The sequence below is a fragment of the Arabidopsis lyrata genome, assembly GCF_000004255.2.
Source record: "Arabidopsis lyrata subsp. lyrata unplaced genomic scaffold ARALYscaffold_5, whole genome shotgun sequence".
In the NCBI taxonomy this organism is placed as follows: domain Eukaryota; kingdom Viridiplantae; phylum Streptophyta; class Magnoliopsida; order Brassicales; family Brassicaceae; genus Arabidopsis; species Arabidopsis lyrata.
The window spans coordinates 17,550,273-17,578,149 of NW_003302551.1; the positions used below are offsets into that span (position 1 = coordinate 17,550,273).

Below are 27,877 nucleotides of genomic sequence, written 5' to 3' on the forward strand. Positions count from 1 at the left end.
CAATATTCCAAACAAATGAGTTTAGTAGTGATCTGCAAATATCATCAATGGAATGATTGGGCTAAGATGTACAAAACAAAAACTTGAAATGAAAATTAATTGAGCCGACCCAAATTATAGTTGGTTTTGAAAACGTACGTCTTTATATCCGATGGTTGAATAATATATATGCTCTAACGTCAAATTTGGGGCTTGATTACTAGACTATGCAATTTTTGCAAGATTATTATCAATAAGAGCTTTGGGAAGGTTATGCTGTTATTAAGTTTGGGTGGTCCGTGATTTCGTATATTGTAATTTAATTTGTGCGTTTTGAGTTGTAAACGTCGACCTTAGTGATCTCGTAAGATGTAAATTAAAGACTTCGTTGTGAATGATGGTGTATCATTATTTAAGGATTTAATCTGATGAATTGTTGTTTTGTTTATGTTTATCCCATTTAACATAACACTGGAATATTAAGTCCTTTTGTAAATTTGGGCTTTAGTTTTGGGCCTTAACTATCCCATTTAACGTAACATGTCATAACTGTCTTTCTTTACCCTGGGGCCTCCTAAGACACTTTTGCTAATCAAATATAGTTTTTGAGCTAACTACTTCATTTACAAAAATCTAGTGACCCAGGCCCCAGGGGATAGGTAAATTGATGATTCGTACGAAAATAAGTACTCGTATGAAAATCAGTAATAGTAGTATATAATAAGAGATTCCGATTAGTGGTTTAGTGTTATTGGTGATTGTCATCCTAATCACAATGATTAAAACAAGATTTGGTGTTTGACTAATATGGATTTTGTATAGATATGTCTCTGCTTTTTATATTCAATGCGACTGTAAAGCGATAATGACTTGTGTAAATTACAAGAATAACGCTACACTCGGATTAATTTTGTAATCGTATACAAGTCTTAGTTTGTAATCGTATTAATAACATATTCTAGTTATTTTTAAAAGTTCAATTATGAAATTTTATTGTAGTTTGTTGATTGAAAGACTGGTTATTTTGTAGCTCTGTTTTTTCTGGACCTCTATTTTTTTCTTGTCCTTTTGTTGTAGAGTGAATATAACTGTTGGTGGTGGTGGTGGAATAATGAATTGTACTGAGAAAGCAATAAACAGTTACAGTTGCAGAGAAAAATGTCAGTGAGAGTTTAGATTTGCTTTGATGCATTTAAAATCTCTCTTTTTGTACCCGTTTTCTTTTTTCTTTGGGTTTTTAACTTTTCACATTTGTTTTTTTGCATGGTTATTTACTACGTGAGTTTTTTTGTTAAAATTTTTACTACGTGCGTTAGTGAGATTTTTAGCAATGCCTCTAAAGAATCCCATATGTTAAAAAAATAAGCCTATATTTTTGGGGAAATAAAGTTAGCGATAAATATAATATTTAAATGAATACTCATAACTTTATACATGGTTATTTTATACATACAATTATTAGTGTTAATTTTTTTTGGACCGTTTTTATCTTTTTTGTGTTCAAAAGGATATTTATTTGTAAACCATTATAAATGCGGAAGTACCCCATACACTCTCTTCCTTAACTCTTCTTTAACTTTGCTGAATTTCACAGATTCAAGAAAATATCTCAAATCCATCAGTCTCCAACAAGAATCAAACAAAACCATCACTTTCATTTCCCAAGGGAGATCATAAGTCTAAGAATCCTCAGGCAAATGTCTCGACCGAGAAGCTCGCCGCAGTTTCAGTACCTACCGAAAAAGGAAAGGTTCGGAGACGACGGAGGCGCGTCGAGGAACACGCTCTCGTCGAGACAGAAACAGGGGAAGTACGGTTTCACGAGGAAATGTGGGAGATTGGTGAAGGAACAAAGAGCTCGCTTCTACATCATGAGGAGATGCGTCGTTATGCTTATTTGCTGGACTGATCATAATAATAACAACTCCGAGGACTCCTAAATCAACATCAAAACCCTACCTCGCTCTTCTTCTTCTTGCCTCTGTTTTAAACTATAAGAGTAGATTAGATACAAATGTACATATAGGCAGGATTCTACTTTCTGGTTGGAATTTAGATTTCAATGTTTGTGTTTGCTTTTCGTAATTTATTTCAGTGTATGCACTTGAACAATAGAGGATATAAAGCAATTAGTATAAAACGGTGAATTAGATTCGTTTTTCTTGCTCACTCATAACTATTTTATACCAATTTAATTTCTTGAACTTGATTACGTGATATGAAAACATATCGCAGTTATTATCATATTAGATCCTATTATTGTCTAAAGCCGATATGTTCAAATAACGTGTTACAGAAAAGATTATTCAAAAACTCAAAAGGGTTAAATCAAAAGTGGTCATTAGGATTTTTGAATATCATTGAAGTCAATGGATAATTATGGTAACTTCAAAATGTTCTAATAAAAAAATGTTGTTACTATAGTGGATTGAACATGCGAATTATAAAAGATTATCTAGTTAAAGTAATAAAATTGACAGAGTCTTCTTTTTGCCAAAACAAAGTTTATTAAACAGGATATAAAGCTTACATAAATATGAAAATAGTTATTTATGCAATGGACTCTGCCTCTGGTAACTAAACTCAATATCTTACGTAGTCCACGATTACATGAAATAGCTGCCACTTAAATACTATAAGAAGAAATATAACTAACGATCGAGAACAAATATTTAGATTTATAAAGCCACTACGTATTATTTGGTCCCGCAACTTCCATTGTAATCAATCATCATTAGTCATTACGACCACATTAATTATATAGTTCATGATAGCTAGAATATATAATTCTTGTGTTAGGCCTAGCCGCCTAGGTGATTAAATAAGCAGAGCTGAGTCTAGAAGAATAAATTACCGGATTGGCATTATCTTCAACAATAATTACGAGATCAGGACAGTTCACCGGTACTTGCGTATTTGAGCATTTCTCATATGACGAAAATACAATTTTGCCTTTCTTCTTTTACAGTTTTAATCTGATTTTTGATTAAAACAAAAATGTTGTCGAGCTTTGTTTTAGAATTCCGGTGAACGAGATGGTCATTGCAACGATGAAATCCGGTGATAATGATGAGATCCGGTCAAGATGAAGAGAAGAAGAAGACGACGCTGTAAATGAGATGGTTGTGGTGATGATGAGACCCGGTGACAACGGCGGCTTGCACCGTGGTGAGAAGCAAGTAGAAGAAGGTGATGGTAAGATTAAGAACGACTAAATCTTGAATCTCGACTTATAACGGCGGCGATGGTGAGCTCAGCCTTGATGATGGTGGCTTGAACAATGTTAAAAGCTTTCTCCAAGATTTTTCAATCACAAACATGTAATTTTCAATTTGATTTAAATTAGAAGATGAATTGAAAGTTTTTATTCAATTCAATTGGAAGTTTTGATTCAATTAATGTTTATAATTACAGCCCTTGGGTTTACTAAATTGTTATTAGGGTTTAGATTTCTTTATTTAAAAACAATCAATCAAGATGGTGTTGGTGGCGGAGACGAGATGGTGTTGGTGGCCAGAGACGAGATGGTGTTGTGGCAAAGACGTTTTGTAAGTCGCCGAAGGAGATGGTGTTAATGGAGGTGAAAGTGACGGCGGCAAAATATTTGGCAGAGCCGGAGCGAGCACAACGGTGAGAACCAATGGTCGTAATCGGAGAAGCTAGGTTGTTGTGGTCGGAAGCGAGAACACGACGGTGAGATTGGTTTCAGCAAGGTAAAGAAGACAGGGGTATAACAGTCTTTTTTCCGTCTTCACAAATACCTAAATTTGCAAGCCCATGCAATAAATGTCTTATCTCAAATTTTAGGTCCATAAAAATGCCCATTTCCGTAATAAACCCGAGTCTAGAAAGATGGTTTCTTTAAGAAAGCAAGTCACTACTGCTAGAGTGCTAGACTGCTAGTCATCGAGCTACTGCCGAAGAAGTGATGATATTTTATAGAAAATATATTTCTAGATAGTTCTCATCAACTTATTTACTCACATAGAGGTCTTTTATTGTTTTCCATTTTTACAAGTGCAAGGCTACTATCACCTTCAGTGATATTTTCCAGTAGCACAATAATCTTGGGATTCACATTTGGGAAGTTAGTTGAAAAAATTAATTGGTAATTTAAACTATGTGGATGTTTCTTTAAAAAATAAGTATCTAGTTCGAGACCATGTAGAACTAGATACTTTTCTCTTAAAAAAGTCTGGAACCGGTATTCTCAAAAATAATGTCTAAAGAGATTAGGGTATTGTTTAGGTACTATTTTCTTGGAATTTTTTTGAAAATATAAGTGAATGCTTTTTTTTCTTTTTTGTTTTTGTGATTAAGATTTGGATGATACCTTCTTTATGTTACAATCGAAAAGAAACAAATTATGTAGGTGTATCTGTATGTGTTGGATTCCTTTTTGTTGTTTCCTTTGTACTATATTATTCGTGTTTTTCTAGTCGTCGAGTTTTTCCGATGTAGCTATTGTTTTACTTTTGATACTTTGTGGTGACATTCGATTAGTAGGTTTTAAATTTTATAAGTTTTTAACGTTTGACCTTCAATGATCACAAGCAAATTTTTTTTTACTAAGAATCTTTTAATTATTCTGGCAATGATTGTGCACATAAATTTCGGGGTGTTCACAATATATATATGACCACTATCTCGACATAACTGCTCACATTAGTTTTTGTATAATGTACTATACATCCTAAAATTTTGTTAGTCATGTACATATTATACCGCATACAAGTTTAGAATAGCAAGTTTTCATATAAGAAGGATTTAAATAGGACAATGATATCAATACTAAATTCATGGATTCCTTTGCTTAAACATAAGGATTCAAATGGCTCCAATTTAATTGTCCTATTAAAAACTTCAATATATGGAGGATGTTTTGATCATTGCAAATTTGCAACTGTGAAGAACACTTTTTCCTAAATTGTGTATACAAAAGAGTAATGGCGGCATTGAACAATTATAAAAAAGATTATATAATAAGTATGTTTCAAATCCACTATGTATAAAGAGACAAATCAAAATAGTTTGGCTACTAATTGAAAATTATACTTTATGAGCCCTCCCCACAAATCCAAAAGGGATCTTTAGTTAAATGATTATAAAAATATTGATTGTTCATTAGCATGCTTGATTTTGATTTGTTTATCACCTCTCTTAGACAACACGCGGACGATATTTCCGTTTGACTTTCACTGTTAAAAATTAACACTTTGCGGAATCTTTTGTACTTTAGTTCACTCCTAATTATTGGAGATTGCAAATTTACAATTATAGTTTTCTTCATTTTCTAAAAAAAAGTGACAATTGACGTGAGATTTTAGCCTTAAGACAAAAAAAAAAGAGAACTCCTTAAAGAGACTACCAATTAAGTGTCCATCATCTAATGCTAAGAGCCAATATTAAGAGACTACCAATATTAGGACAACGAGAAGCGATGATAGCTACGCGCTGCACTTAATGACAAAATAATGGGCCTAATGGGCCTACGTCTCTCGTTTCTCTTTGGTTAACAACGGATAAGCCACTTGAAAAACTAATAGGCCTAATGGGCCAACGAATATGAAATTTTGCACCGGTCCCTAGAGAACAACACGTGACGTCGAAAGCATCGGATTAGAGAAGAAGAAAAGCCGATTCTAGGAAAATTCTCGACTCATTTGGGCAGTCTATGGCCACCGATCTCTACGGCGATCTCCTTCCGGTTATCACTTCGTCACTACACATTCGCTTCTCCCGTTTTCGTATCCGATCAGAGACTGTTCATCTTTTCTCGAATCGGGTGAGTTCGAGAATCTAAAGCTAACTCTTCTTTAACATCTCTAGAAATTGTTCTACTTCGCCTGTTTGATTTTGAATTCATCCATTTGTCTGTGTCTATATGATTAATAGATTGTGGAAGCTGTTAATTTTGTTGTTGTTGAGCTGAGAGAATGATAAATTCACCCAGAAATGATTCTACACTTAGTTGATGTAATTGTGTATGGTTTGTGTGTGTGTTTATGAGTACTGGAACTTATCTGTTCATATTTCAGTAATGTTATTATTATGTGAAAGGTGAATTAGGTTGCTTTGAATCTTTGAAGCTATGGGGGATGCGATCGATTTGAGTGGAGATGGTGGCGTCTTGAAAGAGATTGTAAGGAGAGCCAAACCTGATGCTATTTCACCCTCTGATGATCTTCCTGTTGTCGATGGTATGTTCTTTAGGGCCAATATATATGAATTATTCATCTACTGATGTGTTGAACTGTTGATGAAGGACCATAACCATGTTTGATTTTGTCTTAGTTCATTATGAGGGTATATTGGCTGAAGACGCAAAGGTCTTCGACACTACTCGCGAAGACAATCTGCTTTTCTCTTTTGAGTTAGGAACAGGCAGTGTTATCCGGTCTTGGGATATTGCACTTAAAACCATGAAGGTTTCTACAATTCGAGTCTTTCTTCTATTCTTATAATATGAACTTTACAGTTATTATATACAACTGATTGGCATATCTTTTTTTCAGGTTGGAGAAGTTGCAAAAATCACATGTAAGCCAGAATATGCTTACGGAAGAGCAGGGTCTCCCCCCGACATCCCACCGGAGTATGTTATATTACACACTTCCTGCCTCAGGTTCAAGGCGTGCGACTGTGAGAGTGTTTTTTTTATATGGAATTGACATGTTTGGTAATTGCAGTGCAACTTTGATCTTTGAAGTGGAACTGGTTGCTTGTAGACCGAGGAAAGGTGCTAGTGTTGGAAGTGTTTCTGAAGAGAGAGCCAGGCTAGAGTAAGCATTATAATTACCATTTGGACCTAACTTTTGACTTGTTATGCTTTGGTAAATATGAAAACGTTTTTACTTTATGGTTGCAGAGATCTGAAGAAGCAGAGAGAGATAGCTGCCGCTGCTAAAGAGGATGATAAGAAAAAGAGAGAAGAAGCAAAAGCTGCTGCAGCTGCTAGGATTCAAGCTAAGCTAGACGCTAAGAAGGGTCAAGGCAAAGGAAAAGGCAAAGGCAAAGCTAAATAAGTCAAAACCAAAATGATGTAACCCTTTGATACTACTATCTCATGATGAATCTAAATCAAACTTTTGGAAAGGCAGAGTCATCCATCAGTTATATCATATTGACCGTTACATGATTTGTTTGGGATTTTAATTCGCACACACATTAATAACACAACAAGTGTTGGAAACCAAACTTTTCAAACCATGTCGGAAGCATCATCATCGATCTCATCTTGTTCTTGCCATCCTGAATGAGCTCTGAATTTACAGACAGGACATGTTCCTTGCTGTCTCAACCATGGATCGATACATCCTGCATGAAACTGAGCAAACGGATGTGTATGAGTCGTGGGACAATAAAATGCATAAGACTATGATTTTAGTTTAAGATGGAAACCTGATGCAAGCAAGGTAAGGTGCGAACGATTTCGCCTACAGTAACTTGTTCTAGGCAAACACTACAAGTAAGCTCATCTTCTGTTCCTTTTTTACTTTCAGTGACAGAATCTTGCTTCTTCTGCTTCGAACAAGAGGAAAACAACATGAAACTGAGTATTGACCAGTTCAAATGTGATTTTTGTATATCTGCTATTTTGGGGAAAATGGGAATATGTCATACCTCAGCTGAGGATGAGGTTGATGCTTGCTTTGCCAAAGAGCAACCACTGTCAACAAAACCGAACACAAGCCAAAAACCGTTAATACAGATTCATTCACAATAATTAGACAAATCTGTTACGGAAACAAAAAACCCTTGAGCTATGAAAGCTGAGAAAAGTTTATCTCAGTAACAAATTGAAATGTTCATTAAAGATTTCCACTCCAAATTAGGGCCTAACGATTAATTAAAGAAGTCATGGGATCAACGGAACCCATGAATTTAGAAGATTCTATTGAAAAACATATCTTTAGTAACTCATTGGACAGTCAATACCTTATTAAGTTGTAAATTCTACCACTGTCCCTTCCCCTGTTAAGGAACATAAGGTCTATCTCTACAAGTTGCTATGTCACAGCATCCTAACTTAGTTTTCTTTATTCCTCAAAGTTTCCACTTTTGAAAACATTTTAAACTATTAAAGGAGAGACAGGATACGTTAGATACTCACTTTTCAGGATCCAACGTCTTGTACTTGTGTACTGGAAGTGCATTTATCTCTTCCTCGCTCATAGAAGTTGTGGAAACATTATCAGAATCAAGTGCTCTTAGAGTTTCATAATCTGCAGCAGAACAACTTTTGCCTCAGACTTCAACTATAGAGAGCAAACTATTAAAGTAGAATAGTAAAAAAGGGACAATCGGATGATAATGGCATATCCAATCTTAAAAATGTACTACGAAATCGAATTCTATCCAGAATTAACTGACCTAAGTCATCAAACTCCCGATCAAGAAGAGCCAGCTGGAGCCTAAGTCCCTGAAGACGCCCTCTCGTAGCAAGAGCAATGGATGGAGGCACATGCAACCTCAGCTCAGTGTGGCTGAAGAGGCCACTTGCTGCTGCAGCATGAGCCTGAGCCTGAGCTTGAAGTTGTTGGCAAGTCGCATACATCCTAAGTGTCGTTGCCATCAAAAAAACCCCAAGCACAAGCCACAGCTACAAATTTGTGGAATGTCAAACTCATAGCCTAAAAATAAATAACTCAAAAGGAAAAAAAAATATATCACATGTATTTGCCATACCAGGAAATTAGGAGGCATCTGATGCGAATTGAGAATCATAAACAGCAAAAGAACTGAAATGCACAAACCAAACAAGTATTTACATCATAACTGAAGATAACATAGAAGGTTAAAGTTGAAATACCTGTAACCAGAAAAGCAAGGGAATTAGAATTAACTGGTCGAGCTCCATGAACACGCTGTAGTGATACCAAAAGACACTTCCAATAAGTAAAACATTCTAACAAAAATCATTGTATATGTTTCCTATATTGAAAAACTGTCAAGAAGAAGCATACCATAGCTCGCCTTTCGGGTATAAAACCCGAGAATCCGCTTTCTAAATCTCCTCTACTTCCCCGGAAAACAAAACTCATCTTTTCCAAATTCACAAAAGAGCCTGCAAAAGAAAATTTGCTCAAACAATTATTATACTATCAATCATGCAAAAGCAAACATAGAGAGTACCAAATTGTCACTGAATCTAAATTTGGTTCAATCAAATCAATTCAACAACCCAAAACTAAATTAGAGCTCGAGAAACCATGTCGATCACAGAAATTAAAGGAAAGGCATTTAACCCTATCAATAACACGAATCTTTTCACATAAGCGAAAATGAGGTACATCGAGAAAGTTTCATTCATCGAGCAAATAATTTAACGGAACTAGAGATCGGAAGAGAAATTCACCTGGAGGTGGAGAAATCTACGGAGAAGAGTCGGATTTACTCACGTATCATAGGCGTGGTGACGACGGAGTCACGAAAATCGCAGTCGGACCGAGTCGACTCGGACCGAGTTATCGCTACCCTGAGGATATAGTTTTTGTCTTCATTCAGACACCATTAATTTCGACATATGGTTAAGTGATGCGGACGCACTATTTTGGAAACGTCGTCGTTTGGGTGTTACCAGTTCTTTCTCTTTTGGCTCCTACTCTTATGTCATCTCATCATAAATTTTTGTATGTTAAAAACAAATGTATATAAATACCAAAACATAAAGTTTGATTCATACATGATTAAAAAATATGGCATTAGGAGAAATTTGATCTAGTTAAATATAACAAGAGTTGTAACCCAATGATTAATGAATACAAATTTTTTAAGAATTTAAAAACCAATGAAACAACCTATTTGTTGTGTGATCCAAGAAGTTTACTCGCTTGATCACATTTAACGTCATTAGCAAATCCAACTTTTGTATGTGCAAGATCATACTCCATCCACACGTTTTGTTGATGATGATTCCCAATTACAAACATTTCCATACCCGCAGGCCGCAAGTGAGAACCGGTTTGGTTTGTTCGGTAAACTCGGTTTTTAGGACGTTGTAAACCCGAGCTAGCAGGAATGTAAACTGTGTACCGGAATCCAATATCGTCTGACCGGCTCCTCCGGCACGGTCCCGAATAAGATCGGATTTAGGGATGGGTAGCAATTTTGAACCGACCCTAATTCTTTCAAAGTTGACCGTGTACGCGAACCGGTCAGTGTAAGGTAACCGATCCCTGAAAGTAATCAATGGCGTGTATTTGAGAGCTGGAAGCGAAGGTAAACTCACGTCACCAAGAACCAAAACACCGGTAGAGTCAGAACCGGAGATACAATAAGAGAATTTTGATAAACCCATCTGGTTAACAAACGACAACCGACCCAGGCTCATTCCCATTAAACCGGTGATTTTATCGTCTTCCTCTGGTATCGCGCTTTTTATCAAGTCCATGCACCCGAAGGACGTAGCAGGTCTCGTCGACGAGCCGATCGTAAATTAAAAGATTCATTATGTTTCCTTCTGAACAATCTTTTTTAGTTACTGTACAAATTAAAATCTAACAATCTTTTTTTTTTTTTTTTTTGGACAAAATTCTAACAATCTTTATGTAGCTCAAATTTAAGAGTTTGGCTATCTGAAACTCGATTACCATGAAATATAAACTAAAAGTCTTTGTAGCTTTAATTAAAGAGTTTGACATTATCTGAAATTTTAAGATTACAAAGTGTTGAATTCAACAGAAGTCCCCAAATTAGTTTTAGTTATTCCTATTATGAACAGAACCCATTTTTATTTTATGTAGCTTTTAGTTTTAGTATTATACAAAATTCTATGTGGAAAGCTACATACAAAATTCTATGTGGACTGAATCTCTTGCTCCCGTGGACAAGTTTAATTGGAGCTCCATGATTTGGAAGGTGCGTACCTCGCCAAAACTGAAAATGTTTATGTGGAAAGCAGCTCACGCAATGCACTTCCGGTTGGATCTGCGTTGTCAAACAGAGGATTGGAGGCGAATGTGGCTTGTAACCGCTGCGGAGAAATAGAGGACTCTCTGCACCTTTTCTTTAGGTGTCCTTTTGCAAGGAAAGTCTGGGAGTTGGCACCGGTGAGCAGGTTTTTTTTTTTTTTTTTTTTGAATAACTGCGGGTCTCCCAAAGGCTTCCTAAGCCCAAGGACTAATCCCACGAGTCTGGCAATTCCCCTATGTAAACCTGCCAGTGGCTGTGCCTCGAACCCTGGTGGCGGAAGTCACAACAGTGACCCCTTTTAAACATTATCTCTTTTAAAGATCTGCTTGTGGAGTCTAGACCCTCCCTCCTGTGGGAGTTGGCCTGTCCCCTTTGTACCCTTGGATCCTATGGTTCTTGTGGAAGGCGCGCAATCTTCTTATCTTCGAGGATAGGTTTTGCACAGAGGAAGACACAATCCATAAAGCTATTAAGGAAGCTGGAAGTTGGCAGGAGGCAAAGCTGCACGCTCCACCAAAAAAGAAAATCCAGAAGTTGGTGGATAGCGCAGCTGTACATCAGGATGCCTTGCTTTGCTTCTCAGATGCGGCTTGGAAGTCGGAGACCAACATGTGTGGTTTGGGGTGGATTATTAAGGATCCACTTAAGGTTTCTCTGTTTCAGGGATCATCATCACGATCCTATGTGTTCTCTGTTCCAGTAGCGGAGACACTAGCTTTGAAGGCGGCGATCAGCGGACTTTGTTTGATTGTTTACAGGGCTTTTTTTTTACCATCCTTTGATGTAATAGGTGATCATCTATTACATAAGAATCCACACCATAATTTATTGATTTCATCGCCAACTAAATTTTCAAGGATATACGTACGATATTTTTTGTCATGAAATCATGAAAGTTATCTCTTTTAAGAAGGCTGTTTTTTTCTCCAAATTATCATTCTCCTTATATAATTTAATTTAATATTTTAAATATAATGAAATAAAACCATATATAAAGAAGTTCAATGGAACGCATGCATATATAGGTTTCCAAAATCCAAACCGTCTCACAACTGCCGCCTCTCTCTGATCTTCCGGTGATTCCTTTAAATCGATCAGCGATTGATCTCAACAGAGAGATAAGTTTGTTTTAGAGAGATTTTGATATCTAGGGTTTCCTTTGGATTTCTTCGTCTTTCCTAGGGCATAATTACCGGTGCAGATATGGATTCCATGATGAAAGATGTTGATCCGTCCGTATTGTTAGCCAATGACTTTATACAGTCTCACTTCACGAATTTAAATACTTCCGAAGCATTAGCCAATTGCTTTCTCCAATCTTACTTCCTGAATCTAGGAGTCTATCCCGAGGTAGTTTACATGATGTGGTATGCCGACGACAGTGCTATGACTAGACCCGGTCCTGACGGTACAATGATGTCTTTTACATCGCCTGAGGTATTATTATTAATCAGATCAAATTTTTCTCAGTTTCTGTTTTTATAGTTTGATGTTTGTTGTTGAAATCGACAACTCTGGTTTGGAGTAATTATATTAACTGTATGTGAGATTAATACCGAAATAGTCGAATCATTTAATAGCCGAGTTTTTGTAGAACAATCGTATTTTTAATAACAAGTCTTTTAGTTATATTTTTAACAAGTCCAAACATTTTCTTGATGGTGCAGGCAATTCAGGAGCAAATCGTATCATGCGACTATGAAGGTGCTTCGTTTGATGTGATGAGTTTTGCTGCTCAGAGTTGCAATACTAGTTCTGAAGATGGAGCATTTATCATGGTTACTGGTTTCGTGACTTGTAAAGACAAACAATTGAGGAGGAGATTTGTTCAATCTTTGTATTTAGCACGTCGTCAAGATAGGTCTTATGCCATTGTCAATGATATCCTCCGCTATATCGATTCAATACCAGCGTTACCTTCTGTTCCTGAATCCGGTAAATAGTTGTATAAACTGTGTTTGATTCAATTTTAAAATGTTTTTTTTTTTTTTGGCTTAATGATATTACAAAACTTACTAACTTAGTTTTGGTGTGACTATTATATAAGCAGATTTTGCAGCTGGATTTGTCAAGGTTTACTACGAGTTGCCTATGCGTGAGGAAGTTGGTTTGATGTATGTCACTGAAAGTGTTATGAGCAGACCGACTTCGACTTCTGGTAGAACAATGGTCGAGATGCCAGGCCTTGACGTAAGTTGCAAAACCCCCTTCCAATGGACTAATTCTAGAGAATTTCCAATCATCTTTAATGGAATATAAGGTTACTTTTTTGGTGCAGGCAATCAACAAGAGGGTCTCCAATGAGCATAAGAGGGCTTCTAATTTTATATTGAATAGTGTGGATTATCAGATCTGCAGATCTTTTAAAGATAGAATGTTTATCATGGTTTGCGGTTTCGTGACTCTGGACGACAAAACAGAGAGGAAGTTTTTGCAATTTTTCTATGTGGCGCGTTGTCAAAATGGGTCTTATGTTATCTACAATGACATCCTCCGTTATGTTGATGTTACTCCTCAAGACACGCTTGAAAGCTTGAGCCAGTCCGCTGCAAAAACTAGTACTGATGTCGAGCTTCCCTACTTCATGGTTAAGAAGGGGAAGTTACTCTCTTATTTTAACAACATAGACCCGCAAAATTACTCCCACTAATGGTTTATGCAAGTGTTGTTGTTTCGCCAACTTTTTGTTTTCTTTTTTTTAAATGCATCTACTTTTTGTTCTTTTATGTCTTTTTTATATACAAAACCTTCTTCGTTTATGTTCTTTTTATTTGAGCTTTACCAATTTCTTTTTTTTCTCATAGAAGAATCCTTGTTCTCTGTTCCGAGATATTTGTTCTATAACTAAAAATGAATTATCTCTATTTTGGTTGTAATCTTGAACTTGATTTGAATTAGCTGCGATCTCATTAAATCAGACATTGAGAGAGATGCATGTAGAACATTTTGTTTATCACAGATTCAATCCAATGACTTCAGAGTCAAAACACTTTATTTTGTTAAATCACTGTGCTAATGACCTTTTGGTGGGTTTAATGTTGCTTAAGATGATATGGGTTCTTCAAACTCTCCTGGATGCAAAAGAAAGTTATCAGAGTTTCTACGTTCAAAATCAGGTTATGATAAACTATATATAGGATTAGAGAAAAACGAGCAACACAAAACTTTAAGCAACAGCTCAAAGTAGTTAACTGAAAAAAGCAGCATATGATGATAATATAAACTATTTTAACATTCAGATTACTTTGCTTGAAAAATTTACTAAAACGTGGTTAAAAGAACCCATTATCTTGGATCAGTTCTTGTTTTACCGGAGAAAGAGAATACCGACGAAGTAGTAGTTTCATTTGGTCCGCTGTAAAACCTAGCTGAATCCACAAAATCCTCGAACTCGCCTGCATTACCGCTGCGCTCATCAAAACACATACCATTTGCATCTAAAAAATCCGGTGCAGGAACAACTTCAGGCGAGGGAAACTGCTTTTCGAGATACATAACCACTTGTCTCATTGTAGGTCGAACCTCTGGCGAATTGTTTGAGCAGAGAAGCCCTAATTTTATCACCATAACCACTTCCTCTTCATCAAACTCACCGTTCAATCTCCTGTCCACAACATCTCTAATGTCTCCACTTTGCCACCTTGACCAAACCCAATCAACCATTACAAGCTCCTCTGGTAATGCAGTTGTTTCGATTGGTCTTCTTCCGCAAGCTACTTCCAATAAAACCGCTCCAAACGCATAAACATCGGTGCTTGTTGTCAATTTTCCGGATTTTGTGAGTTCTGGTGCTAGGTACCCAAATGTGCCAACCACTCTTGTAGCCCCCGGGTCCGATCCATGTTCATATAACTTAGCAAGACCGAAATCTCCCACCCGCCCGTTCATTTCGCTGTCCAACAGAACATTTGCAGCTTTAATATCGCGGTGAATAACCGTTTGTTCCCATCCTTCGTGTAGGTAGAGTAAACCGGACGCAACCCCTTTTAAGATTTTGAATCTTTGCTTCCAAGTCAATATAACTTTAGGGTTTTCGTCGAACAAGTACATGTCTAAGCTTCCATTAGGCATGAAATCATAGACGAGAAGCAAATCATCTCGCTGTCGACACCAACCAAGCAACTGAACAAGATTCCTATGCCGGAGATGGCCAATGGTGGAGACCTCAGACATGAATTCTCGTACACCTTGTCTTGACTCGTGAGATATTCTCTTGACGGCTACAAATTCGTCTGAACCTGCGAGCTTTCCTTTGTATACTTTACCAAACCCGCCAGACCCGAGAAGCTCCTTGTCCCCAAAACCATTCGTAGCTTTCTTGAGCTCTCTGTAAGAAAATCTATGCGGGCCAAAATCAAGCTCCCATTCTTCAACTCTGTCTTCATCTTTCGCCTTTTTTACTACGAACAACAATGCAGCGACAAGAACCGCGAAGATCAAAAGGGAACACAAGATTGATACTCCGAGAATCAAACCCTGTCTCTTCTTCTTCTTCTTCTTGATTGAACTAGGGTTCCGAGGGAGAGATGGCAAAGACAGAGAAAATGCTTCTCCACTCATGTTAAAGTTCCAACCTAAGATGTAATGTGAACTAGCTAGCAAACCGGTCGAAGCAGAGAATCCAACATACATTTCATCTCCCAAAACAGAGGACAGATCAACATCGTAAGAGAGAAGAGACAACTTTGGTTTCTCTGAGAATGGAGAAAGCTTAACATCTAACCTTTTCTTGTTTGCATCATAATCAATCCAAGCTTGAATCACTCTACCACCGTCAAGGAGAAGCTCTTTTTTGGTTGAATTAGCGAGGAAATAGCCAGCGGGAGTCGAAGTACTCGATTCCATACTGTTTATATCGATTCCTACATGGTTATCATTGATGTCCTCAAACTCCAAATCCCTGACAGTGTCGAATTCCACAGCGAAGAAGTGACTCGAGAAGTTAACTCTGCTTGAATTCAAAAGGCCTAAGTACTGGCTAGGAAGAGAACCTCTGAGATCTGGAGTTGGAGTGATGGCGAAGGCAAGTCCATGGCCTCCAAGAGTAACAAACTCTGGAACCATGGCGATTGCAAAGGACGTGGAGAAAGACAGAGCTCGGTTTACACCGATTGGCTTGAACCGGATTGGTAAGGAGTAGAAAGCATGACCGATCACGCGCTGTGTGTCTGTTGTGAGCCTGATGGCTCCAGTGGCAGCAATCTCTGCAACTCCGGTTATGATAAGATTTGGTGAGGCTTTTTTGAAGCCAACGAAGGAGAAGTCATGAGTTAGAGATGAAACTAAGTGTGTCAAGAAGATGAGTAGTAAGCAGATGAAAACAAAGGTCTGGGCCATCAAGAATTGTTTTCTTGGGAGAGAAGTAAAGAGAGTAATGGTTAATGAGGTGTTAGGGTTATAGTTCTAACATATGATCTATTTGGAGGATAGGTAAAGAAGATGGTGAAGATTATAAAAGCATGTGATGCTGAGAATGATGTTGGTTCTAGAGGAACATGTGATTATTTCTAGACAGGTGAAACTTTATGATATTTAATATTTAAACAGAAAATTCAAATCTAACATTAAAATACGATAATACGAGGTTAGTACCATTTCATTTTGGTTCCGATTTTGTTAATAGATGAGAAAAGTATGTATAAGTAGTAATCAAACGATCTACTAAATTTCTTCTAATTGTTTGAAAAATTATATGTAGGCCTGAAACAATATATGACGAGGATGGTACATGTTCTAATCCGTTTGTTGAAATTTATAAATAGTTAAATACAATTCTCCATAAGTCTTTATAGTAGATTTTTTTTTTGACAAAACTTTTTACAGTAAGTTTCTTCAAGAGAATCCTAAAAAAATTAAAAGGTCACAAATACGTGTTAGTTGACTCAGCAACCGTAAAATTGACTAATACTGGTTAATTACGACTCCGAAAAAAACCACTAAATCTAAAGTTTGGGTATGAAATTCAAATTTTTTTTCGGTTTAGATTGGAATTAACCCTATGTGTTTGTTAAGATATGAAAACACACTTTACAAATTATATGGACGGGTACGAGAATACCCTTTCCCCATCTGGACTCTGGACACAATTTTAGTAACGTGGTTCGGCACCAAGGACGATATCTTGGAGTAAGTATACTACACTAAAACCAAGAACTTTATATACTTTCACCATTCGATAAATATTCATCAATTAGATATGCTAGAGTATCGTCACGACTCAAGTTTTTATATAGATATAGTGTGGATTGTGTAAATGATCCACTTGAAATTGAAAATTATTGGATTGGAACAAATTTTCATTCAGAAACGATAAGTAAGAAGAATATTCTTGGATAGGAAGAAAAAGTCAATTAATCATCCAACAAAGACACTGAAAAGAACAAAAAATGGGAAAAGTCTTATGTTTTTTGGATTGAGTAACGGCCAACCAAGATAAAAGTCCTTCAGGAAAAAGGGTTGTTGAAAAAAATGGTTAAAAAGTTACTAAAAAACTGAAGAAAATGGAACACGATTTACGTTGATTGTGGTGATCACTAAAATGAATGATGAAATAACGAATAATATATAGTAGGAATATGCTAAGTAAAATTTTTGAAAAATCACGAAATTCGAAAAGCTAACTTTTATATTGTAGTATTCATTAAAGTTTTTTTTTCACACACACATAAACAATTAAAGTCTAAACCGGGGCAACAATTATTTCACAAATACCACCTTCAATATGTCACAAAAGTTGCGGTGAAAAGAAAAAGAAAATGATCCAAGGAGTTGAGATTACAAATTTGTACTTAGCTGTTGACATATAAAATTGCTACGGAGTTTAGTTATGATGGGACCATATATTCCGTACTCATGTTTTTTTGATATACCAAAAAAGGAATATTTTTAAGACCAAAGACAATGCCAAAGATCCATACATTTTGGGAAAAACACAGTTTTGATAAATTATGCTTTTGGGGACCAATGAAATCAACTTTGTTGAAATTCCTCAGCTAACAAACAACGCTCACTAGAACAGTAAACAACGAAACACATGTCAATGAGAAAGTTTCTCTACAAGTCTCTTTAAGCACATAAAAACCACATCAACATTAATCCCCCGCAAAGCTAGAATCCGGTAATCCGGTTTTGTATGCTCTAATCTTATGTCAAAAGCAGTTAAGTTTCAAATGCAGCATACATAAACTTTCTAATAGCTACATATAAGTTTCTCCACACAAGTCTCTTTAAGCACATCACTGATAAAACCTCAACAACATTAATCGCCCGCAAGGCTAGAATCCGGTTTTGTTTGACTTAATCTAGTGTCAAAAGCACTAAAGATTCAAAATGCAGCATATATAAACTTCTAATAGCAACATATAAGTATGATATCTACCTGCAAGCAAACCCCTCCCTTGATAACTCAAAAATGCATTACAAGCTCAAGAAGAACAAAGTAATAGAGCCAAATACATAAGCTAATCTAATCTAATCCGCCTCAGCAAGTAAAGAGTATGAAGAGCAAAGATCTAAAAAATGCATCAAGCAATTAAAATGGATTGACTAACAAACAGCAAAATTTGGAAAAGAATCAAGCTTACCAACACTAAGAAAGGAACCATTGCTTCCATTCCAAAAGCTACAAACCATTGCTTTATCAAAGACGATTCTACAATCATTTCACCTTCATACAAAGCTATCCGTGATCAAAATAGTCAAGTCAGAAAAACCAGTAATAGCCGTCACAAAACAAACAAACAAACACTAGCTAATTGTCATCTGAATTACCCGTAAAAAGAAACTTGATAGCTTAATAAACAAAAGCCTAACCATCCTAATGGGAAATATAATCATTCCAGCAAAAAGAACGCACCAACCACCGCCTATCTAACTATCAATATGAAGGAGGAGCACGAGGCGGAGGAGCACCCCAATACACGTCGTGTTGAGCCATTTGATGACCATTTGGGATAAAATTAGGAGGCATATTATACATCGGTGGCTGCATCGATCCTTCGTTTCCATTATTTCCACTCTCGTTATCATCATTCTCCTCTTTCTGCTTCTTCCCATCTTCTAGTTGAAGCGGCTGCTCTTGTTGTTGTTCTTCCTCAATCGGCAACCTCTCATAAGTGGCATTGCAAAACGTAGCAGCTATCACGATAACCGGTCCAGAGGCGATAAGCGGGCCAGCAACCCCACCTCCCACAACTTGACCTTGAGCTCCAGCTAAGTAAATGGTTAACCCAGCAGCTGCAGCCGGAGAACCAGAAGTGGGAAGAAAAGCACCACACATAGACAAGATCTCAAACTGACCACGTAAGCTCACAACTCCACCAGATGCAGCAGGCTGACGCAGAGTAACATTAGTAACCAAACCGCTACCGCTAAGCACAGAAACGCCACGGCCGCGTCTACGAGCAAAGGCGTTTAAGCTTTCCGCCACGTCAGCACCCGTAGCAATCTCAAGAACATGGCTCTGCAGAGAATTAGGGCTTTCTTTGGTAACAACAACTGGACTCTTTGGTTTGTTCTTGGAACCAGGAGGTCTACCTCTGGGACGACGACCCGTAGACCCGGATCCGGATCCGGGTTCAACAGCTGGTTGCTCGTCTCGGCTATTCTGTTCTTCTTGACTCTGAGTCTGAGTATTAGGGCTTCCACAGTTGTTGGTGGTGAAGTCATGGTCCAATCTTGGATCCGAACGAGTCATAGTCGGTGGGTTATTACTGTTTCTGTGGTGCAAAGAAGGAGCTGATGACGTCACTGGACTCTCAACTCCACCGATCGCAACATTCCCTACCCACCAAGGATTCGCCATTGATTTTTCCTTTTTCTTTCTTCTTCTCTAATGGAAATAAAAATCTTTTTTTTTTTAGTTGTTGTTGTTGATGGCTCTCCGACAAGAAACTATTACAAGACAGGAAGAGAATCCGAAAACCTTATCTTAAACTTTAGATTAACCAAATCCAAACCAACATGTTGCATGAAGCAGACACTCAAGACATGGGGGTATCATTTGTTTGCTATCATCATACCTGAGAGAGAAGAAAGAAAAAGGACAAAGAAAAAGAATCAGATCTACAAGAACAACAAGAAAACGCACAAAAGAAATTTCCTTTAAGCAATATTCTCAAAAAGCTAAAAATTAAATAAGGAAAAAATCACCAAAAAAAGACACAAAAATCTTCCCTTCGAATAAAAAAAACTTACCTTTATCATAAAAGGAAGTTCTTTGTCTGTTTTTATTTTGCTTGCTAAAAAAGAAGTAGAAGACAGAGAGAGAAAGATTAGACCCAACAGGTTTTTTTTTTTTTTCCTGGGCAGGATTTTGTACTTTGAAAGTCGTGAAGTCTTGTTATTATTACCGTCTCTTTCTATATTGTACTTTGGAAAATATTGAGAGCATGCGTACGTTAAAAGGACTGAAGGAAGAGAGGCGTACGATAAGGGATTGGTATTGAATTGTGATTTGATCTTTCGTGATTAAGGTCTCTGAAGCGGTCCTCTCTTCTCTCTCTCTCTCGACCACAGCCGTCCTTGTGGACCATTGAACTTTTAGGTGTTCGTGCAAAACTTTTTGAGCGAGCTTCTCTAGACGCCTGTCTCTTCTTCCTTCTCTCTCACTACCCCTGGATTGCTCACTTTTGTGGACCCGTTTGTAAATTACTATAATACCCCCAATACCTCAATTGTCAATTTCTTGGTTCTGATATGGTAGCAAGTTGTCTTTGTTTTTTTTGGTTTAATAGTGGTGAAACAATCAACTTCAAAAACTTTGACTTTTAATACTATTAATTAGGCTATAAACATTTGTCAACTCACACTAAATTAGTTGTTTTCTAGTTTCATCAGTTATAATTTTAGAACTAGATCAATACATTTGATAAAAAAAAATCAGCTGATCAATATAAACAAACAAAAAAAAGAATGGGAAAATTCTTTGAAAATTCATGTAGTACCCCCATATGTTTTGGATAATATGCAAGAAAGGGTGTGACATTATGAATGCTACGGGATAAACCCATTACCAGAAAGAAAAGAAAAAAAAAGAAATGCTAAATAATTTAGAGACATTGAATTCGATGACGACAATTTGATGACAAAAAACTCACATACCCCATCTTGAAATTTTATTTCCCGCTTCAAAAATTGGAATTTTTAATTCGTTGTATATTTTGTTTGATTATGCAACGTTAAAACAAGAAGATAGTTCTTAGTTATTAAAATAATATTAAAGCTTATAATATCTAAGAACAGTTCTTCAATTGATGCTACAACAGTTCTTCAGGGAGAACATTTACCCATGTTCTTGAGTATATGTTCCTCAATTTTATTATTTTTAAAATCTAAGAACAGCCCAACAAGTTGGCCCGATAAATATGCTCTAAGTCTATAATCAAATACTAATAATAATATTTAATTAGGTCTGATGTCAAAAAGAAAATAATACTACTAAAAATAATGAATTTGGTCTCACTTCTTTAATGAAGTGAATAAAAAGGAGGACACCACCGGCCCCAATGGCCACTAGAACGGAACGTTACATTATACCATATATTTATGTCTTTTTGTCGCCTTTTAAATTCATCTTATTATTAATATACCTACCTCTATATCTCTATCATTTATGTATCTTCTTTCTCACCAATCTAATTTAAAATGACATTGCAAGAAATCCAAACATAAATGTTTGATTGTTGAATCGAAACAAAAAATTCATAGCACATTTCAAAGGTAGTATTATAGCAAATGTTATTCCATAAGAATATGGACAACTACTATCTTTGTTATATACTTGGGTACAAGTAAAGAAATGTGTTTTTTCTCATAGAGTATTCTTATGGAATAACATTTTCTATAATATTACCTTTGAAATGTGCTATGAATTTGTATCTTATGGTTTCCCTTCTCTCGCATATAGTATAGTATCTTAAGAACACATCTACTCATAATCTCTATTAAATTGACACATGCACTCATACTCTCATAATCTTTATAAATTGGCTTCTTCTTCCCCTCGTAACATATTATAGACAAACACACAATTATTCACAACAACAACAAAAAAAAAAAAACCAATGGCGAAGACAAACTTGCTTCTAGCTGCAACCTTACTTTTGTGCTTCATCGTTATTACTTCCTTTGCTCGGCCAGACCCGAATATTTGCTCACATGTATTAACTCAATTAGATCGATTTACACATCTATCTTTTTTATATAACAACATTGAACACACACGTAAGTCTTCAAAACAATATCCGATCCCAAAGACTAATGATAAACACTGAAACTTAAACATAACAAAGATATTCATATGCATGTGCATGCCGCAGATTAGTTAGTATAGAATTATACTAATTTATTTTATTTATGAGTTTTGTTGTATAAAGGGATTGGAAGTGAAGCGAAAATGTGACACAGAGGAGTGTATGCTAAAAGGGTCGATGTTTGCTCATGTGGATTACAGTAATCCCGGCGACAAACCACCAAAGAATTGGGGAAGACCACCCCATGCGCCCCAAATCTTAAATAATTGAATTTTTCAATTCGCTTCTGATGATCTTATATATTTTGTTAGTTGTTACTTGTTATAAACCGACTTCATCAATAAAGATCACCATTAAATTTTTTTTTTTGGGACCAAAAACTATATACATAACAAGTTAACAACAATATACGTACATCATGATTTCTTAAGGTACCTTTAGGTACCTATTTCGTAAATAAAGATTTTTAACTTTTCTTTACTCATTGGTGGACTTCTTGTTGCCAACACAAGAAAAAAATCATTGGTGGGTTTGGTTACATACAGTATGTGCTGCTTCTTGGGCCCTGAAGTCTGCCTCAAACCCAAAAAACTTGGTCTACTTATTAATAAAAATTTTGGGGGAAATTTTTTGAACAGATGAGGGAGAAAAAAGCTTGAACTGGTTACACTGAAGACAACTAAACCTATAACCAATCGTCCTAATGAATCTTCCAGAAAATTAGTCTCAAAAAGTTGGATATATATATTATTGTAGACTTGTAGTCCCAAATCCTAAAAGACCTAGTTTAGACTCTCAAGACCAGCCTTGTGGTTCTTTTGCCACGCTCAACTCTCAAGTAGTACTCTGTTTTGGTTTGTTCAAGAGCGATTTTCTAAGTCCAATTAAAATAATGAATTCTAAGTACTTGTTCCAAATATGAGGCGAGTGAGAATGAAGATATACGATCTTGAAATTGTTTTCACAAGGCGAAAAACTACCATTTAACTTCTCTGACCCTTGTTATTAATTGCTTCCAAACATTACTATACGAAACTCTTGATTTACATGTTTCTTTATTACATCATTTTGTAAGCATAACATAGACCAATCTGTTTACTGCAACACCTAAGCTTAGTAGCCGTAAAACCCTTATGCATGAGCTGATTTTGTATCTTTCGTCGGTTTGGAGTTGATGGACTTGTCTTGATAAAGCTTTGGATTACGAGTTGAAATCCAGAGAAAAGCTCCAATAGCAAAGTCTCGCTTGTGAGCCAAGTCACCATAAGTAGACAAACCGTAATCTGCTAAAACCCTGTCGAGCTTCCACTCTGGCATGTCTTGGTAATCTTTTTTAGAGTATCTTGGGTAATGAAGAGGCATTCGAAACACACTCGCTTCACCGTTCTTGCCATTTTGGACATCCATATATACTGTACGATAAAATTATATAAAGATTCCTCTGTTTTTTGTTCTGTTTGGCTTCTGATGTGGAAATATGCATGTGTTTATGTTCTTGAGGGTTCTTTATATATGCTTTTCATATAAAGATGTTGCAAGTGATAGTTTAATTACACGCTTAATTAACGTGTGAGTTTTTGTCACACGGATTGGTTTGTTTACCTTCTTCATTGCCTTTGTTAAACGCATGAACATATAGATGGATACATTGTTGTGACTTGTGGTCATAACTTTGGATAACACCACTAATCAATCACTCGCAGTCTCGTACATACGGATGGAGTTTAAAATTTAAACAAAACTTAAAAAATTTCCTACGTTCTAAATTAAATAGTATCTTTCACTCATCTCCATTAATTATATATTAAGAATACAGAATTTATTATAAACTTCTATAGTTTTAAGTATATCATGAGACATGAGGTATTTATTCTTCTTCTTCGGCATGAATATCATGAGATAAAGCAAAATTAATTTTGAGAAAATTTCATCATACTAAATAGTGTACTTTGATAAAAAAAAAATAGTGTTTCCAATTATGTTTAAGATTTTTTTTGTTAATATTTTATGATAATTTAATATCTTTTATAGTGAGAAAACGCAAATATACGAGATTTTGAAATAAAACCAAAAACCTAATTAGTTTAAAGTAAAATTTTCTGGATTGGCATAAAAGTGTGTACACTACTACGCTATGTAGTGTTAATTTATACTTTTTATCTACAAATAACATTGTTATAATAAAATCACCCATATATGATATAACCAAAACTAATTGCATATGTTGTTCTTCACAAAAAGAAACCACTATAGAAAAAAAATAAAAGACGAAGCAATGGCTGGGATCAGGTTCTTGTAAGGTCCCACATGGTGACTCATTCCATTCGTCGTCTCAAAGCATGCGACGTGTCATCACAGTCATTAAACGAACCCCACTGGCTAATTTAGCCGACATATGAAGGACCAAGACCACACTTCTGCTTCCAGAAAGTTCGTCACAAACTCTTGGCTTAGATTTCGTCAAAAACTTAGTGGTTCACATTTCGCCACCTGTATGTTCAGTCCCCACGTGATTTATCCTACGTGGCTACTCTCGTTTTCTAAATAAATGATACGTTGTTTTGGAACCGACCCCCAACCTTATTGCTACTTTCGTAAATCGCCCCTGTTATTTGATCCACTCGTAATCTCTCCTTTATCCTTCCTTATCAATCATTCGTCAATAGAACTAAAAGGTCGTGTCTTAAAACACTTTCTAAAGGGGAAGCCTATTTCTGGAAATATATATGTAGATAACGTATTAACAAAAATGGATTTCATCAAGTGAAAAGCTTTGGTCCACATACTCCACTGAGATATTTACTTGGCTTACAACATATCTCACAAGATATATTCCAAAGAGATATTTTACTTGGCTCACATATTTTTCCCAAGATATTTCATATGTTTTGTTTTTGTTTTTGATGAATATAAGATATTTCAAATGCAAAAAGAAAGAAAATATCCTATACTATTATTTGGGGAGTACACTTTATAAGATACACTTAACTAACCTTCCATTTTGTAAAAATTTACCTAAAAATGCAATTAGAGATAAAATTTCAAAGAGTAAATTAATTCATCTTATTAAGGATAAACAAGTCAATTTATACAATTTAATTAATTTAATTTAATTATAAAAACGAAAAACACATTATTATTATTATTTTTAAATGACCAATCAAAATGAATATATATGATTTGATATCTAACTTACCTTATTAATTTGTTATTAATCATTATATTTCACCTCTCATCTTTATATGATTCTATTATTGTGAAACAAATAAATCATCATATCATCCATATAATAATAAGAAATAGATTTTTTTTCCGCATATGCCATAATTTGAATTTTTAAAAAAGAATATAAATTATTCAATTTATGTAAAAAAAAGTTTAACGAGTCAAAAATTTAGACTTGGATAATATATTTCATTTAAACAAAAATAAATTCAAAACAAATTCCGCCTAAATAACGGGTCAGAATTTGAGTTATTATATTCAATTTCATATATTTTTTAAAAATATATAATTTTATATACTGCGATACAATTTTAAATATTTTAATTTAGAATATTTAAAAATAGTTTTACTTGATATTTAAAAACAAATATCATCAATACTTAATAAATAAAAAATTAAAAATTATACATACACTAATTTGGTTTTCTTAAAACATATATATTTAAAAAATATTTATAATAGACGGTGGGTTAAATATAATGTATTATATGATGAAATGAGTTATGATCCTTATAACTATTTGAATATTTATATTTAAGTTCATACAATTATTTTAAAAACATTCTTAATTTTATATTCTACAATAAAACATAATAAAAAATATTTTAATTTGGAAAATTTTAAAAATAGTTTAATATAATATTTTACAGAATATCATAAATATTTAATAAATCAAAAGATAAAAGTTATAAATACTCTAATTTCCTTTTTCAAAGCATAAATATTTAAAATATTTATAACAAGTAGAAGGTTAAATGTAATGTATTATATGATAAAAAGAGTTATGATCTTTATAACCGAAACTATATTAAGATTATATGATGAGATGAGTTAAATAAGGTTTGACACCTCTAAATATTTAAAGTTTTGATTCTATAAGTATATATGAAAATAATGAATGATTGATTGTGCACACAATTTTTTTATTGGGATTCTAAAATAAAAATATAGGTATGCACGTGTTGAATTTAATCTTATTATATACCAAAATATGTTTATTATATACACAATTTTTTTTCACTTACTACTAGCATATATCAAATACATACGTTTTATTTTTAACCAAAAAACGTAAAAAACCGTAAAAATCGAACTGTAACTAAACCGAATTACATACGGTTTCTATATGGTTTCACTTTCTACAAAACGAAAAAAACGATACTAAACCGAAAAACCGTACCCCACCCCTAATATTTTCTCATCAAAAAAAATAAAATAAAAAAATCCTTATATGTCATTGTATTATGTAAAGAATTATTAAAATTATACTATAAAACAAACAATAATCCAACTTTATATAAATATTTAAAAATTAAAATTTCATCCGTGCTGTTCCAGCACGGGTTATGATCTAGTTTCAAATGCTTCTCCACCTAAACGGCTAAACCCAACAACTTGTGAGAATTCAAATTATGATCAAGATAGAAAAAATTTAGAGAAATTATTAAAAATGACCATTTTTCAATACCCCTTTTCAAAAATGCCCTCTTTGAGAGTCCATTTTTAAGTTTGCCCTCTTTTAATTTTTATTGACCATTTTACCCTAATTTGAAACAAAATTAGGTCCACAAAATATAAAATATTTTTTTGGCGGGAAAAGTGATCCCGCAAATTTTTGGCGGGAAACGTGATCCCGCAATTTTCCCGCCAAAATTTTTTTTTTTTCGGGAAAAGTGATTCCGCAATTTTTTTGGCGGGAAAAATTTACAAGGTATTTTAAAGGTTTTACAGATTATTTACAAGTGTTTTGTAAGGTTTTACAATGTATTTTAAAAGGTTTTACAAGGTACTTATAAGGTTTTATAATGTATTTATAACTTGTAAAACCATATAAAAAACTTGTAAAACTTTATAACTTTTAAAATTTTATAAAATAGCTTGTAAAATCTTATAATATCTTATAAATACCTTATAAATACGTTGTAAAACCTTTTAAAATACATTGTAAAACCTTATAAATACCCTGTAAAAAACCTTTAATATACCTTGTAAATTTTTCCCGCCAAAAATTTAATGCCAAAAAAATTACGGAATCACTTTTCTCGCAAAAAATTTTTTTGGCGGGAAAATTTTTTACGGGAAAATTTTACAAGGTATTTTAAAGGTTTTACAAGTTTTTACGAAGTCAAATTTGTAATTTTGATGTGTGCACATTTTCATGTTTTTCTTATATATTTGTGATATCTTTTATTAAAAGAAGGGTAATTTAGTTATTTTGTAAATAAAAAGGGGTATATTTAAAAATGGACAGCCAAAGGGGGTATTTTTGAAAAGGGGTATTGAAAAAGGGGCATTTTTGTGAGTTTCCCTAAAATTTATTTTTCGAATTAATTGTTATTCATCACTACAAAAAAAAAAATATTACAATAATTAGAGGTTATAAAAAAATAAATGATACTAATTTAAATTACCTAAATATAGATAATACACATAATAGTCACATAAACATGGTTTTATATCAGTTACAATAGTTGACACTATTATTGAATTGTTTGACACATATATCT

General features: G+C 34.7%; 9 protein-coding genes across 17 annotated transcripts; 4 read left to right on the forward strand and 5 right to left on the reverse strand.

Moving 5' to 3' along the window:
• Positions 1 to 1,265: 1,265 nt before the first annotated feature.
• Positions 1,266 to 2,137, forward strand: LOC9312375. Its single transcript, XM_021026058.1, has one exon. The coding sequence runs from the start codon at positions 1,677 to 1,679 to the stop codon at positions 1,917 to 1,919; it is 243 nt and encodes an 80-aa protein (XP_020881717.1). The 5' UTR covers positions 1,266 to 1,676; the 3' UTR covers positions 1,920 to 2,137.
• A 3,438-nt stretch (positions 2,138 to 5,575) lies between these two features.
• Positions 5,576 to 7,131, forward strand: LOC9312376 (peptidyl-prolyl cis-trans isomerase FKBP20-1). 3 transcript variants are annotated; one of them, XM_002876262.2, is made up of 6 exons: positions 5,576 to 5,764; positions 6,049 to 6,179; positions 6,274 to 6,407; positions 6,495 to 6,574; positions 6,669 to 6,761; positions 6,848 to 7,131. In XM_002876262.2, exons 2-6 carry the CDS (start codon positions 6,071 to 6,073, stop codon positions 7,002 to 7,004), a joined length of 573 nt encoding a protein of 190 aa, XP_002876308.1. In that variant the 5' UTR covers positions 5,576 to 5,764; positions 6,049 to 6,070; the 3' UTR covers positions 7,005 to 7,131. The 3 variants fall into 3 exon arrangements, with proteins under 3 accessions (XP_002876308.1, XP_020881444.1, XP_020881443.1); XM_021025785.1 differs by having other exon boundaries at positions 5,605 to 5,764; positions 6,069 to 6,179; positions 6,848 to 7,100; XM_021025784.1 differs by having other exon boundaries at positions 5,606 to 5,764; positions 6,040 to 6,179; positions 6,848 to 7,100.
• LOC9312377 (E3 ubiquitin-protein ligase SDIR1) lies at positions 7,018 to 9,506 on the reverse strand. 5 transcript variants are annotated; one of them, XM_002877991.2, is made up of 9 exons: positions 9,338 to 9,499; positions 8,946 to 9,046; positions 8,792 to 8,846; positions 8,668 to 8,720; positions 8,353 to 8,581; positions 8,093 to 8,204; positions 7,603 to 7,648; positions 7,381 to 7,500; positions 7,018 to 7,306 (listed from the first exon to the last, which is right to left on the reverse strand). In XM_002877991.2, exons 2-9 carry the CDS (start codon positions 9,021 to 9,023, stop codon positions 7,181 to 7,183), a joined length of 819 nt encoding a protein of 272 aa, XP_002878037.1. In that variant the 5' UTR covers positions 9,024 to 9,046; positions 9,338 to 9,499; the 3' UTR covers positions 7,018 to 7,180. The 5 variants fall into 5 exon arrangements, with proteins under 5 accessions (XP_002878037.1, XP_020881438.1, XP_020881440.1 ...); XM_021025779.1 differs by having other exon boundaries at positions 7,050 to 7,306; positions 7,381 to 7,503; positions 7,603 to 7,660; positions 9,338 to 9,506; XM_021025781.1 differs by having other exon boundaries at positions 7,050 to 7,306; positions 7,381 to 7,503; positions 9,338 to 9,504.
• A 395-nt stretch (positions 9,507 to 9,901) lies between these two features.
• Positions 9,902 to 10,372, reverse strand: LOC110228559 (aspartic proteinase PCS1-like). The gene has a single exon (XM_021026240.1). It carries the CDS (start codon positions 10,370 to 10,372, stop codon positions 9,902 to 9,904), a length of 471 nt encoding a protein of 156 aa, XP_020881899.1.
• A 1,534-nt stretch (positions 10,373 to 11,906) lies between these two features.
• On the forward strand, positions 11,907 to 13,633 carry LOC9314106. The gene is made up of 4 exons (XM_021026355.1): positions 11,907 to 12,330; positions 12,561 to 12,828; positions 12,944 to 13,083; positions 13,172 to 13,633. The coding sequence occupies exons 1-4, from the start codon at positions 12,097 to 12,099 to the stop codon at positions 13,541 to 13,543; spliced, it is 1,014 nt and encodes a 337-aa protein (XP_020882014.1). The 5' UTR covers positions 11,907 to 12,096; the 3' UTR covers positions 13,544 to 13,633.
• Positions 13,634 to 13,835: 202 nt separating this feature from the next.
• LOC9312378 (L-type lectin-domain containing receptor kinase S.4) lies at positions 13,836 to 16,395 on the reverse strand. The gene has a single exon (XM_002877992.2). The coding sequence runs from the start codon at positions 16,228 to 16,230 to the stop codon at positions 14,179 to 14,181; it is 2,052 nt and encodes a 683-aa protein (XP_002878038.1). The 5' UTR covers positions 16,231 to 16,395; the 3' UTR covers positions 13,836 to 14,178.
• Positions 16,396 to 18,483: 2,088 nt separating this feature from the next.
• On the reverse strand, positions 18,484 to 20,565 carry LOC9314107 (AT-hook motif nuclear-localized protein 15). 3 transcript variants are annotated; one of them, XM_021026296.1, is made up of 3 exons: positions 20,321 to 20,565; positions 20,089 to 20,132; positions 18,484 to 19,913 (listed from the first exon to the last, which is right to left on the reverse strand). In XM_021026296.1, the coding sequence occupies exon 3, from the start codon at positions 19,694 to 19,696 to the stop codon at positions 18,770 to 18,772; it is 927 nt and encodes a 308-aa protein (XP_020881955.1). In that variant the 5' UTR covers positions 19,697 to 19,913; positions 20,089 to 20,132; positions 20,321 to 20,565; the 3' UTR covers positions 18,484 to 18,769. The 3 variants fall into 3 exon arrangements, with proteins under 3 accessions (XP_020881955.1, XP_002878039.1, XP_020881956.1); XM_002877993.2 differs by lacking the exon at positions 20,321 to 20,565 and having other exon boundaries at positions 18,484 to 19,723; positions 19,817 to 19,913; positions 20,089 to 20,213; XM_021026297.1 differs by lacking the exon at positions 20,089 to 20,132.
• Positions 20,566 to 21,618: 1,053 nt separating this feature from the next.
• Positions 21,619 to 22,415, forward strand: LOC9312379. Its single transcript, XM_021026242.1, has one exon. It carries the CDS (start codon positions 22,308 to 22,310, stop codon positions 22,413 to 22,415), a length of 108 nt encoding a protein of 35 aa, XP_020881901.1. The 5' UTR covers positions 21,619 to 22,307.
• A 658-nt stretch (positions 22,416 to 23,073) lies between these two features.
• On the reverse strand, positions 23,074 to 23,634 carry LOC9312380. The gene has a single exon (XM_021026331.1). The coding sequence runs from the start codon at positions 23,550 to 23,552 to the stop codon at positions 23,277 to 23,279; it is 276 nt and encodes a 91-aa protein (XP_020881990.1). The 5' UTR covers positions 23,553 to 23,634; the 3' UTR covers positions 23,074 to 23,276.
• Between the last annotated feature and the right edge of the window lie 4,243 nt (positions 23,635 to 27,877).